This window comes from Grus americana, chromosome 1 (assembly GCF_028858705.1).
Source record: "Grus americana isolate bGruAme1 chromosome 1, bGruAme1.mat, whole genome shotgun sequence".
NCBI classification, from domain to species: Eukaryota; Metazoa; Chordata; class Aves; order Gruiformes; family Gruidae; genus Grus; species Grus americana.
This window is the reverse complement of record NC_072852.1, coordinates 215,054,191-215,067,589: the sequence shown is the minus strand read 5'-3', so window position 1 is coordinate 215,067,589 and position 13,399 is coordinate 215,054,191. Positions and strand designations below refer to the sequence as shown.

The 13,399-nt window shown below is 40.7% G+C and overlaps 1 protein-coding gene across 2 annotated transcripts in view; it reads right to left on the bottom strand.

Annotated features, from left to right (window-relative positions):
- The window catches only part of TENM4 (teneurin transmembrane protein 4), a 622,246-nt gene that overhangs the window by 187,873 nt on the left and 420,974 nt on the right, over positions 1-13,399 (bottom strand). For both annotated transcript variants that reach the window (XM_054803254.1, XM_054803243.1), the window contains one exon: positions 4,150-4,320. In XM_054803254.1, coding sequence (XP_054659229.1) covers positions 4,150-4,320 — 171 coding nt within the window. The remainder of the gene's footprint in view (positions 1-4,149; positions 4,321-13,399) is intronic.

The window sequence follows — 13,399 nt, the reverse complement described above, 5'->3', positions numbered from 1 at the left end:
TGGAAAACACATCTGGGAAATTCCAGGTTAGAAATTCGTACATTGACAGTTCTCAAAACTGGTGGCTGCTTCAAAAAATCTGGACCCAAAGGAAGCCGAGGGAATGAGGGGCAGGGTGAAAAATAAAACGCCAGAATATTGCCTTTTCAGCCTTTGCTATAAGCAGTGGCCACAGCTTTATGCAGCACATAAAGACGATGAAGAAGTCAACTGCTTAGCAAACAGCCGTTATTTAAGGACACTTCTAGTTAAAAAGTATGCAGTAGTGTCACCTGAAAGATTTTGACTTTAGTAAGGAAAGCATCATGTCACCAACAAGGACTAATTATTAATTTTGGAAATTCAAATAAATTTGTTATCTCTGTGCCATTACAGCACATTACTCTGTGTTTCACAGCTCCAGCCATTCTGACAAAATGAGAAGGAAACTTTCATGAACATACAGTCTTTTGTAGGAAAATCACATTGTAAGGTTGTTTTTGTCTTCCAGAACCTACATTTGGGAATTGGAAACGAAAAATACCTTTTCCCACCCATCATGAATTCAGGTCAAATTTTTCTCTTTTTTTTTTTTTTTTTTTAAACTTACGTAAAACTTTTTAGCAGAACTTTTGGTCCAAATAAGACTAAACCCTGACCTAAAGTTAGCACCTGCTTAAGTACACTGTTGGAGCGGGGCTTGGTGGCAAGTTTCATTTCTGTGCTTTCTTCTGGCAGAAGTTTTATGCATACTGGCACAGTCTAGAAAGCAAAGGGTATATACATGTTCATAGAAAAAAAGATATCGGTAATTTTATAAGATCCTCATTTATCTTTGTTTATCGCATTCAAATAAATACAGGGGGAAATCTGCTGACTTTTTATTCTTTTTTAGTCAAAGCGTATATTAATAGGGATAATCAGAAGCAGCTTAGGTAAACGGACTTTTTTCCCGAATCATTTTGTTCTGATAGAGCACAGGTGTACAATGAAAATCAACTAGCTTGATTCCGAAGGGGATTACTTTAGCAACTGGATTGTTAATATTTATTTGGCATACTAAAAATTACTTTTCATGCTCTCAGGATTAAAGGAAACAGTTCCCATGTCTTCAAGCAAAGTTTCTTATTCCATTATTGTAAGATGAAAAGATTCAGGATTCTATTAAAAAAGAGCTGAAGACATCCCATGTTTTGGTTCAAATGAAGGATATATTTTTTTCTGATTACTACTGACATGTTTTATAGATTCTTAGAAATTCAGATGAAAACCTAAAGTATTTGATACGCACCCTGATTGCTCATTAATAAAGATTGTACATCAGAGTGAATCAGGGAAGGTGAGAATTTAATATGATAGATGTTGCTATGCAAGAGAGAGCCTGGAGAAAATGAGCACAGCGTGTATTCTGCCTGTACAGAGAGCAGCGCTCGCTCATGTGAGCCAAACTACCTCTGCAAGTGCAAAAGACAATTTCACAGAAATAAGTGTTTGTACACACAATCAGAAAGTTTCTGTCTCCTCTTGGTGGACAGTTGCATGTCTGAGAAGCTGATATCCTAAGAGCTGCCAGCAGTCGATGCCCAAAGAAAGGCTCTCTTCCCCAGGCTGAATTCAGCCCCTGACATCCATCCCTGTTTCATCGGGTTCAACCTACAGTAGGATCAGGCCCAATGGACTGGATACTTCATAAAGAAGGAACAATAAGAAAGCCATTTCAGCTTCTAATCAGAAATTAGGTTTTAATCAAAATATCTGACTCCTTAAAATTAACTTCAGGTCTGAATTCTTAATTGGGCTGTCAATTACTTTGCTCTTTCTACACATTACCTTGAACTTTTTGGTTGCCATAGCAACTATTCCTAATTTATTTGGATATCAGAATGAACTATTTCATTTCAGCCCTTGCTGAATCTGCTTGTATTTTTGAGAGCAAGGTACCCTGACTCATCAAAACACTTAAGAACACACATTTCTCTGACTTCAATCGCAGTTAATTACACGCTTAAATGTAAGCATGTGATTAAGTGCTTTGCTAAACAAGGATGGGCTTAAACACAGGTAAATGCTGTGCTGGAGCACAGCCACAGACGAGAAGGAATGACTATTACCGAGAATTGGCAAGACATCAGTAATGATTCATTCGGATCAGCTGTAAGGATATTCTAACACATTCTAGCCTGTTTCATTGGGATCAAGAAGACTTTCAAATGTATTTAAAACCATTTTTAAAGATATTTCAATCACATACATTCTGGATTAGAATAGCAGCCATGCAACGCTGCTAGTCCAGAATCAGTGGCGTAGTCATCCGATGGGGAGAGAGCTACATTTTAAGGCTGGACAGGACTACTCGTGCAAGAAAAATCTTGCCCTAATGTATTTTTTAGTCAGGAGAAGATATTCAGCTCTAAAGCCCACAGATTTCCTAAGATCTGTATAAAGCACTAACTTGGCTTTAACCTGAAAGAGGGTAGGTTTAGATTAAAAATTAGGAAGAAATTCTTTCCTGTGAGGGTGCTGAGGCCCTGGCACAGGTTGCCCCGAGAAGCTGTGGCTGCCCCTGGCTCCCTGGCAGTGTTCAAGGCCAGGCTGGATGGGGCTTTGGGCAACGTGGGCTAGTGGAGGGTGTCCCTGCCCATGGCAGGGGGGTTGGAACTAGGTGGGTTTTAAGGTCCCTTCCAACCCAAACCAGTCTGGGATTCGATGACTGAGTGGCCTTCTAATGGCATAACTAGGGCATTTCCCAGATTTGTCTTTTAGCAGAGCTTTTTGGCAACAATTAAAACTTCTGCTGATGTCATTGTAAGCACAGCTGAAAAAAGAAATGAAGTGGAGGTCTTGGATTTAGACAGCAGCTTCAGATACATCCATTTATTTTCATTTTGACTTTTAAAAGGAAACGGACAGATCAAAACTAGATGTTTTAAAAATAAAACATATGGCAAGTAGAAGGGGAAAAAAAAGGATCTGTCATGAAGTATTTTTGACTACAACAGCAGAGATATCTGCAGCTTGCTGTACTGTCTAGTAAGGTTTGCTGAGAATAACCCACTTAGCTGATTTTTCCTTGTAGCAACTTGATGTCAGCCATCGGTTGCTAGTAAATACACTGTTTCAAGGAACACACATAATTATGGCCTTTATTTGGACTAATAAAGACAGATAAGCTCTTAAAGAAAAAATGCTACAATTAATTAAAATTAAATATGTAAACATAGGCTCTCAGCCAAAGTCTAGGGAACTCTGTGGAAACTTTTGAGTTCACAGAGTTGCCAGAACAGTAGCATACTTTTTTTCTCTTACCACCAAAACTTCCTCCTCCAAAATAACAACCAAAAATAACCAATGACTTCAATTTTACTGGGATCTGTTAACCTCGTTAAAGAAGCTTGACATACAAACAAAAGAGCTTTCTGAAAATTTGAATTTCTCATTTCTCCAGCTAAGTCTTGGGAGGGATAAAACACCTCTCCTTTGTAGACCTTACAGGTACTTTTGGCAGTGCTGCATCTATACAAAGCATAGTAAGATGTAAAGCCATTGGGTAATGCACTGCTGAACTGACAACCCAGCAGCTGCTTCTAATTTCAGTTAAAATTGCAAGCTGTTGACATCGCGATACTTTGTGGAGACTAGGCCTCTTCTCTGGCTACTTTTGCAAAGAAATATCTAACTCCAGAGTGCTGAAACTCACAGTGTAATAGCTCTTTAGTAAATATTTTGGCCCCTGAAACATTTGGTGCTAAGTGGCAATCGATGAGTAGGCAAACTCAAACATTTTTGTACTGTTGTAGAGAAAGCTTGATCCAATGCTTCAGGAATCATTTGATTTTCAAGACATACTTTTTCCCCATGAAAACAGCCACTTGAGGCAGGGTTTTCATGATGGCCTTCTGTAGCCTGTGAGATACGGTGCAGACAGTTCCACCTTGGGAATGCTTTAGACGTGTGCTGAGAGTTGCACAGTTTTATCACATTAGTGCACATTAGAAGGGTATGAAACTTAGAAACATATGGAAACAAGACTGAGAACTACTAGTTCTAGATGCGAAAGACTGGAAAAAGCACCTGATGATGGCAGCATTGAGGGTAATGGAACATGAGATTGGATGGCTGGAGTTCAGAGGCAGACAGAAGACTCACAACATGGACACACACCAACCATACCTTCACCGGTTCCTTTGCCTTTCCTGTCAGGTAACTCTAACCCTGTGCCCCCCGAAGGATATAAGGAGACGTCCGTTGGCACTGGCCAACTGCTGGCTGTGTCTTCCGTGATTTCATACATCTGCCCTTCCATCGGCTGCAGGTGCCAGTTTAGGCCAAACAGGTGCATGGCTGTGGTGAGCAATGAGAAAAGTCATCTTTTTCTGTTTGGGAGACTTTCCAAACTACAGGGGCATGTTCTAAACCCTCGTTTCACTGCCTTATTAGTGGACATTGCTTTAGGACAAGAGTGGGATTCATGTAATTAGACAACCCCTGCTACTTATACCATACCAACTCCCTAGGTCTTTCCACCCACTTAAACTTGGTTTGGATCACCTGTACCAATCCAATCTGCTTCTTCCAGTAGAACCACTCCTGACTCGTGGCCTGCATGACAGAATACCCAAGCACAGTGTTTCAGAAAGCTCCCAAGGCCAGGGTGACAATGCGGTGAACACAGAAATACAAGGAGTACTCTTTGTCGACATACTAATAAATCCCAGGAAACTGCATTCTGGTTTATTTTGCTGTATTCATAGAGCATTATAAAGGTTCTTTTTTTGTTGTTTTTTTTAGCCACCAATTATACACAGAAGGTCTTATAGACATCTCTGACAGTTTTTCCTGAATAAGATCAAGTAAAAAACTAAAGTAATTTAAGATCTATCTTGCACACATGCCTTTGTGCTCAGCACCACAAATGTGAGTCACTATGACTGAGCACTCCTTAGAGCAACTCAGCTTCTCCTATTCAGATCAAAGATACATCCTCGAGATTCGAAAACAAGCAGCACCATTTAGATTTGTGTGATATCAGGGCATAGCTCTCTGTAGGTTTCTGGGCCACACAAAGTCATCCAACGCACACGTGAATCTATTTCAAGGCATTACATAAAGACAAGTTAAGTTAAAGAACAAGACAGAATACTTGAAAAGCAAACACATGTATGAAGAGTATGGAAAATCATATGCTTATATGACTAATACTTGCTCCTTGAGAATATAAAGCAAAAGAATGTGGCTTCTGATATCAGTTCTTCTGTCTCCAACGTAAACATTTCATACTCAATCAGTATCTAGTTTAGCTTCAGGCTCTAGACAGCTAAATGTTCCGATATTTGCTGCACTTGGAATGACATTTCTTTTTTAAGGGAACGCCTTGATATTTTACACTATAATTTCTCCAAGAAACTGTACAATGGCACTAGCATCACAGCCATTTAACATAAACAAAACCAGTAAAGACATAGAGCATTTCCATTGCCTATAGTTCTCATTTTATTCACAAAGATACATCTGAGCTTGGCAAACACTGTCAGGGACAAGTGGTTAGTTTGTTTAAACCTGTGCATCAGGAACATTCTTTTCAAGAGGACTGAAAGGTAATCCAAGTAGTTCTCCAAAACCAGCATGCTTAGGCAATTTAGCTAAATCAGTGATTTTTTTCTACTTCAGTTTCAATTAGGTCATCTATCATTTACTAACGTGAATAAGCTTGTCTTTGCACTACTACATCACAAAACACAGTAAGAGCAAAACTCTTCTTTTTACCATGTAAACAGGGATTGGGTTTGTTAACAAAGTCTTAATCATTAAGAAAGAAAATAGTCTCCTAAAACTCCCAAGCAGCAAGGAAGCACAGCAAGGAAAGTCTCCCAAGGACCTGTTCAAAACTCAAACATTTTTATACAGGTACACATACCAAGAAGGAACACTACCAACACAACAGGTAATTCAACCAGGATACTTTAGGCAGAGTGACCAGAATTTTCATCTGAAATAAGTACATTTGCTTGACAAGAGAAACTGCGCAAAGGAAGAGAGGAAATCAGACTGGGAGCAAGGAATTTGCATCAAGCACTTGGCATTGCTATGTTTGCATAATGTCTTTGTGTTTATACGGCCCTCATCACCAGAATGCCTGGGCTCTTCATAGCTATTAACCTCATAAAACCTCATCAGATAGGAATCTGTTATTTCTACTTCACAGAAAGGAAAAAGAGAGTTACAGCAGATTAAAGGACTGACTCAGTTCACTTGTTTGGGCATTAAAATGTGATTGTGTGTTAATTCACTTAACTTTGTGCTCACAGGCTCACAAGCCCTGGCAGGAATTTTATGCACCCTTCTGCCAGCGGTTTTTGTGCTAAGCTCAGTACTGGATGCTGCCTGACAATGCGATCCAACCTGGACCTCTCCATGGACTGGAGCTGTCACAGAGCTCGGGGGCTTAGGTGACAGGGGCATGTGCGAGTTCCCATGTTTAACCACAGGGATGTTTGTAGTTCCAAGCATGATGAAAACTGTACTGTTCACTCCTGCAAACTGAGGCAATCCCAGACAACGAGCAGTTTGGATGCTTAATCTCAACTCCATCTACCAGATGTCTTCATATCACAATGACTTGCATGAGTTTACACTGGGCATCACTGGTTCAGGCAGGAATTGAGCCAGTGGTTGGGTTTTTTTTCCACTAGACCATTTGAATTGCTCTGTCCTTTGGATATCAGGGTCTAAGTGCCACACAAACTGTTAGGAACATATTGAAAGGCCATTGTTTCCCCTCCTCTCCATAGGAGGAATTTGTTGCTTGCAGATCAATATTTACTTCAAGAAAATGAAGGTGAAGAACTCAGCATTGTTTTGAGTGTAGTGGGAAAGCTATGAGCATTTCTTCCAGGCATGTAAAATGCATTTAAAAACACCTGAGAGGAAATGTCTTATGAAGGGAACATCTTGCTTCAGTGTAATGACAGAACCAGTAGCCTGGAGGTGCTACGGCTTTTTTGCACATTATCCGTCCCCTTGAGCAAGTGAATCAACCATTCCATGTGACCGTTCACTCCTAAAGGCTTGCAAAGTTTACAATGTCCCAACATAAAAAATATGACAGAATTATCTGTAACACAGATACTGTGTTATCACGCAAAGATATAAGGCTTGCATTAATATGGTAACTTTTGTCTTTGATTGATAGATTTTGTCTAAAGCAAAAAGCTTCTTGTGTACATTGATCCCATCATCACATAGATCATAGAATAAAAGAACCATAGAATGGTTTGGGTTGGAAGGGACCTCAAAGCCCATCTAGTTCCAACCCCCTGCCATGGGCAGGGACACCCTCCACTAGACCAGGTTGCCCAAAGCCCCATCCAACCTGGCCTTCAACACTGCCAGGGAGCCAGGGGCAGCCACAGCTTCTCTGGGCAACCTGGGCCAGGGCCTCACCACCCTTATAGCAAAGAATTCCTTATATCAAATCTAAATCTATCCTCTTTTTGTTTAAAACTGTTACCCTTTGTCCTGTCACTACAGGCTCTGGTAAAAATCTCTCTCCATCTTCCTCATAAGCCCCCTTTAAATATTGAAAGGCTGTAAGAAGGTCTCCAATGATGACCCATGAGAATGAGGTCTGTGCACACCATGCATACAAAAGAGCAAAAATCTGAGAAACAGAGAATTATATGAAAAGAATTTTGATTACTAAATGGCTCAAAAAGAATTCAGAAAATGAAGTGCAAAAGCTTGGAGCTAGAGCTCTATTCAGGGTTTCTGATTTGACTTTTCTAAGCACAAAATAAAAGCCTATAAATATTCTCACCCATAAGGCAAACAGACATCATGCAATTTCTGCTGCAGATAGGTAATAACCACAAAAGCCTTCCTGAAACCAGAACAAAGAGTCTGATTTACTTTGGAAACACACTCTGGTAGTAGATATGTTGTTAGGAAATACCCTGATTAAGTGTTTATCATTACTATCTTCCAAATACCAATAGTGTCTGATTGGCAAGCTGGTAGAAGATTCATTCTTCTGCTTGCTCCCTCTAACTGCCGTACTCATGCTAAAAAGTCAAGCAGTAACAACAGTAGATGTTTTGGGTCTCTAAATCTCAGTGGAATGTGTAAAACTGTTGATGCACACAGTTGTTTAAAGGTTTTAGGAGAGGCACATCGAAAAATCAACCTTGTTCTGTGCTAAATTGATGCAAAGTTCTTCCTTGTGGGGAAAAAAAAAATAAAGACCATAATCAGGGAAAAACCCCGGAACCACGGATGAGAGGTGCAATCATATACTTTGAAGTGTTAATGTTCCTAAAAGCAAAGTGAAGCTGTAAAAATAGTTTGAGATTCCTGATGTTCTCAGTCTCCAGGTCAATTGAACCTACTGTTGACATTTTCTCTGGCTTTTTTTTTTTTTTTTCCCCCTGCTCAGCTAGATGTAAGATGTGGCTCCCAAAGAGCAAATGCTCTCCTAAAAGCCCCCATGTCCTTCTCCCTCTCCTTCCCCAACATGATGCTCAGTAGATATTCAGATATTGAAGGCTCCCCATGTATTAAAAGAGCACACTGCAATTAGCAATCATTAAAGTGTACCCTTTTGTAAAATACCATGTAGCTTTCACTGCCTAGGAAGCCTCATGTCATGCTCTTTGCAGAAGCTTTGGTTATATTACCCACGGCTAATAAAACTCTTTTGTCTGCCTTCTCTTGGAATGGAAACAATACCGAGGGGAAACCCTGCTTGTGTCCTCTCCGGGCTGTTTCAGCACCAACGACATAGATGATATAAAGGCATCCGGGGCATCTGGCCCATTACGCTCATGTTTTGACATCAAATCGTCGACTTGCACAACCTTTTAACTGTAGCTAATTGCTAGCAAAAAGTGCCCTGAAACTTGCTGAGTGGGTAACAGAATTTTCTGTGGCAAAAACCCCACCTTATCCTCAGTCCTAAGTCACCTCTATCTAAGTAGAAAAGAAGGAAGCCAAACTCCAGTCCTTTCAGGGTTTGATTACTTTGCTGAGTTCAGCATTTCAACCACGGCAGTGTGATGTGGCTATTCATCTGTTGGACTCAGATTGACTTTAGCAAAGCGAATTTACAAACAGTTTAGCATCAGCTGAGCTATTTAACCACCCAAATAAATCAAAGTTCATATTGGTGGAACCAAGTATTCACGATCATGATTCCTTAGGTTTTAATGCATTATCTCTTTCTGCATTGCACTATTCTTACTCTGTAGCTTTTTGTGGAGGCCATAAGCAACATTAGCTGATGCTGTTAAGCCAAATAAAGACAAACCTTGTTTCCACATTTGTTTTGAACAGACCCAAGCTTTTGGGTATCTTTGTATTATTGCCACTTGCTTATGACACAGCAAAACACTGAAGTCAAACAACTTACTCAGCGGAGTAGAGAACAAAGAAACTGGTACAGCATTTAGGATGAAAAAGGACAAACAAAGATAATAATTCACATGGTCAACAAAATGGACATCTCTTGGGACAGGTTGATGGAGCGAAGGAGTTAGCAGAGAGAGGCAGATGATTGTGATAGATCACAGGGAGAAGAAAAGACAAGACATGCTTACTGAAGCATGCGAGACCCCCAGAAACCACATCAGTCAGCAAAAAATTGAAAACCACACTACTGGCCCTTTATTAGCTTGTTGCTTTGCCCAAAGCAGCAAGCTAAGTGTAATAAATAACCAAACCGATCAATTACAATGTTTGAAATTAAGGCTACGGCTGAAGCCACCAGCTGCTTCGATAGCGTTTGTTAAGTGCGTTCTCGCAGCGGCTCACAGGCTCTGCTGCTGCCTTCTTGTCTGCCCTCTCCGAGCTATGTCCTGAAGGTACTGCTGCTGGCCTGGCGATCCCTCACCCAGGCAAAGCTCCTAGAGAAGCTAAGGAATGAATAAAATAACGACTGTTTTACAGTTAACAAATCATCTTGCTCTGAACAATGAATAAAGAGTTTCTCAGAAAGGAAGCTCAACAAAACCAAGTTAATCATCACCACCACGAGCATGGTGCAAGCCTGCATTTGTAGCAAGCGCAGACAGTAAATGACATGCAGGCAAGACAGAAAGTCTTTTGGACTTCTCTTTCAGAAAACCTTGCCAGTCTCTTTGCATTAAGAATGCTACATATTTGGAATCCATATTTATCTAAGAACGTCAGTATATGTTGCATAAATAACACAGGGGAACACCCAAGCTGTGGAAAAGCCAGGCTTGTCCGCTCTACCCTCCTCAGCTCAGCTGTGTAACACTGGGCTTGATCTGGAGAAGAGTTCATCTCCACTACTCCACTATTTCTACAAGCACCTCACTGCACTGATGACAGCAAAGGCAAAGCCAACACAAGCCAAAGGACCACTCCTGGTAGGGAGAATGGTTTTCCGAAGCCCCCCAGTGTGGCATGAGGCAAAGGAGAAAAAGAGAAGAGACAGTGAGAAGGAACAGCTGAGAGGCACTGATGCTGTAACAAATAATAAAAATGAGAAAGAAAGGGGAGGAAGGTGAGAAAAACACAGAATGAGAGAAACTGAGAAAGAGAAGAAGGTTAGGAAAGAGCAAAGGAAAGCTAAAAAAAAAAAAGTAAAAGGGACTTGAAATAGGAAAAACAGCTGGAGCTCAGGCAGCAGTTGAGAAGACGTGTATATAGCTTGCTTCCTTGCTCTCCCCTCTTTTTTGTGGAATTAAACATAAGATATGCAGTGGTTACATACTCCTCTTTAACCTTCAGGTTTGACAATCAGACTTATAATAACACACTCTCTAAAATGAGACCTGAGGTTTGCTTTTACTCCTAATTGAGAAAAAGCTGAATTCCACCACTGAATTACTCAGGGCTAATTTTGACTCAAGTAAAAGTATTGCTTTCACTCCTGTCTCTGGAATAAACTTGACTGTAATTATCTGGATAACTGTCTCTCTCTACACTGAAATTATATGATTTCTGCAGAAGTGGGAGAATTGACTGTTGCAGAATTAATCATATTTTTGTGACATTCAATGTTATGAAAAGGAGCCTTTCTGCATGAAATAATCACTGGTTTGTCAATCTTCAATAAATCAAGGAAGAAGCACATAAGATTAAGGAGAATAGAAACAGTAAAACAAACATTAAAAAAAGAAATCAACTGTTTTGTTTTTCTCTTACACTGCTGTTTTATTTCAGTGCTGGACACGGTCTTTGTGTCCCAGCAGGGCATACCAGAGCAAGAGCCAAAGACTGAAGTGGCTCTGTGGCCTTACTGGTTTTGGAAGACGGTAAAAGCATCAAGCCCGGATGCAGAATATTGTACCCACCCTCCTTTTTTGTAAGGTCAAGTCCTGGACCAGACAGATCCAAGCTGGTGTTCATCTAAGGGCGTGGAGTAATTTAATACCCAAGTACCTAACAGGTTCTCAGGTCGGGAATTGAAATCCAGGATCCCGACTAAAGATCCCAATGGTCTGTAATATCATGAATTCACACCATTTATACGTACGAACTCAGGTGACTGAGACAGAGGCTGTGGGGCAAGGAGAGAGGGATTACTGCAAGGCCAGCTCTTGCATGGACTTTCGCAGTTACCTTGTGACCGAAAACTCTGCACAGCGCTCTGTGTTTCTAGCATCTAAAATGATTTCCTATGAGTAAATACTCTCCTTCCATGGCTTAAAGCTCTTAGTTGAGGAATGAAAAACCTGACTTCTGAAATCATCTTTTGCCTGAATGAATGTGAACTTGCGCACCAGGACAGGACTGCAGCCGTGTGGGGACAGAGAATCCTGCACACAGCGCTCTCCACAGCCCAGCTGGATCGGGGCTGCTGTGCAGTTAGGTATGTAAAATTAATAGGTCACAAAGGAACGAAGCCCAAAAGGCAGCTTGATTACATGTTGTTTAAGTGAAGATTCTCAGCTTGTGGCTGGGAGGTCCCATGGCTCTGCTTCCTGGCCTGTTGATTTATTTGACGCAAGACAATAGTTAAGAAAAATAAAAAAGGCACGAAGAGGGACATTTAGGGTAATGCTCACTATTGTAAATTCCCCATCTGGCCCCCTTCCTGACTGCTCAATGATCCACCTTCAATGAGAGAAAAGGGTTTAGAAGCCTTCTTCACGGACTGGGGATAAAGACACTCTGCTGGGCTTGGCTACGAGTTCTGCATGCTGAGAACCGGAGAATCCGTATCCACCCATCCGTGGGTGAAGGGATTAGGATGAAGTATGTAGACGATAAAAGAGAGAGACAGCTGTGTTGTGTGTGTTTGTGGGTTTTTTAGGACCTCAAATGTCCTAAAGGAAGAGGTAGGTGCTTTCACAGCCAGCTCAGTATAGACACATGCTATGGGATACATCCAGTAATCCTTGGGATCCTGTCTGCTGCTTGACCATTCCTTCATGTTCAAACAGATCTTAAACTATGCAAGTACCAGAAGTGGTTCTTTCAGAGATATTTCAGGTTTCCTCCTTCCCTCAGTTAGAATCACCATGTGCAAAGGAGGAATTCAAATGATGGAGAGCTTCCTACCTCTTAAAATTTTGCCACCAGAGTGGGAACTGCCTCTCAGGAAAACAAAGCATTGTGGTAATCATCTAAAATCCTGGCTGCAAATGCATTTACTTGCTTGGATTTAAAACAAACCGGTTATTCTTTGACCCCTCCTGACTGAAGAGCTCTATCAAAGATTTCCAAGATAGAAGCAGATGGTCTACCAAATAGTATTAGTTCCTTCTCAGGAGAACACCTTATATTTTAATTTAGTTCCCAATTGCTCTTAATAGGGAAGAAAAAAGCTTCCAGCTGAAGCATCACATTTCTTTGAAACCTTCAAGGAAGTGACTAGAAAGACGTGTTATAAAATGAAGCAGTTAAACTCAATGTTTGTTCAATGCAAAGAGTCAGCACTTCCTATTCAATGTCTTCCTAATTACCCCGGGGATCAAAGACTTTCAAGCGATTGCCTGTCCATTCAAACCACTAATAGATGATCACTGGACCCCCCAGTGCTACAGTAGCTTGCTGCATGCTTGCAATTTCCTGTAGGAATGGGAAAATGCAGTTTTAAATAGGTATATTTAAATATTTTTATAGGTATTTTCAGGAGGATTTTTTAAAGTGTCAACCTATAGAAAAAAAATAGATATAAAGGTGGTACGGCTTATCCAAGGAGCTGTCTGCTTAAATACAATCTCTAATTTCCTTAACCATCTACACCACTGTGAAAGCAGAATAGGAGGTTGAAAGATGGACCTCAGCAACACTTTGCTGCTATTAGGCAGCTTACTGCGCTGAAGAAGCTTACTTCAGCCCCCACAGCTCTAGTAAATTTGGTGTTACACATGTTCAGGCCTTTCTCAGTAAAATAATATTTTCCCTTCTAGATATCCTTTCTGGCAGAGACCGTATTACTATAAATATTACTGAG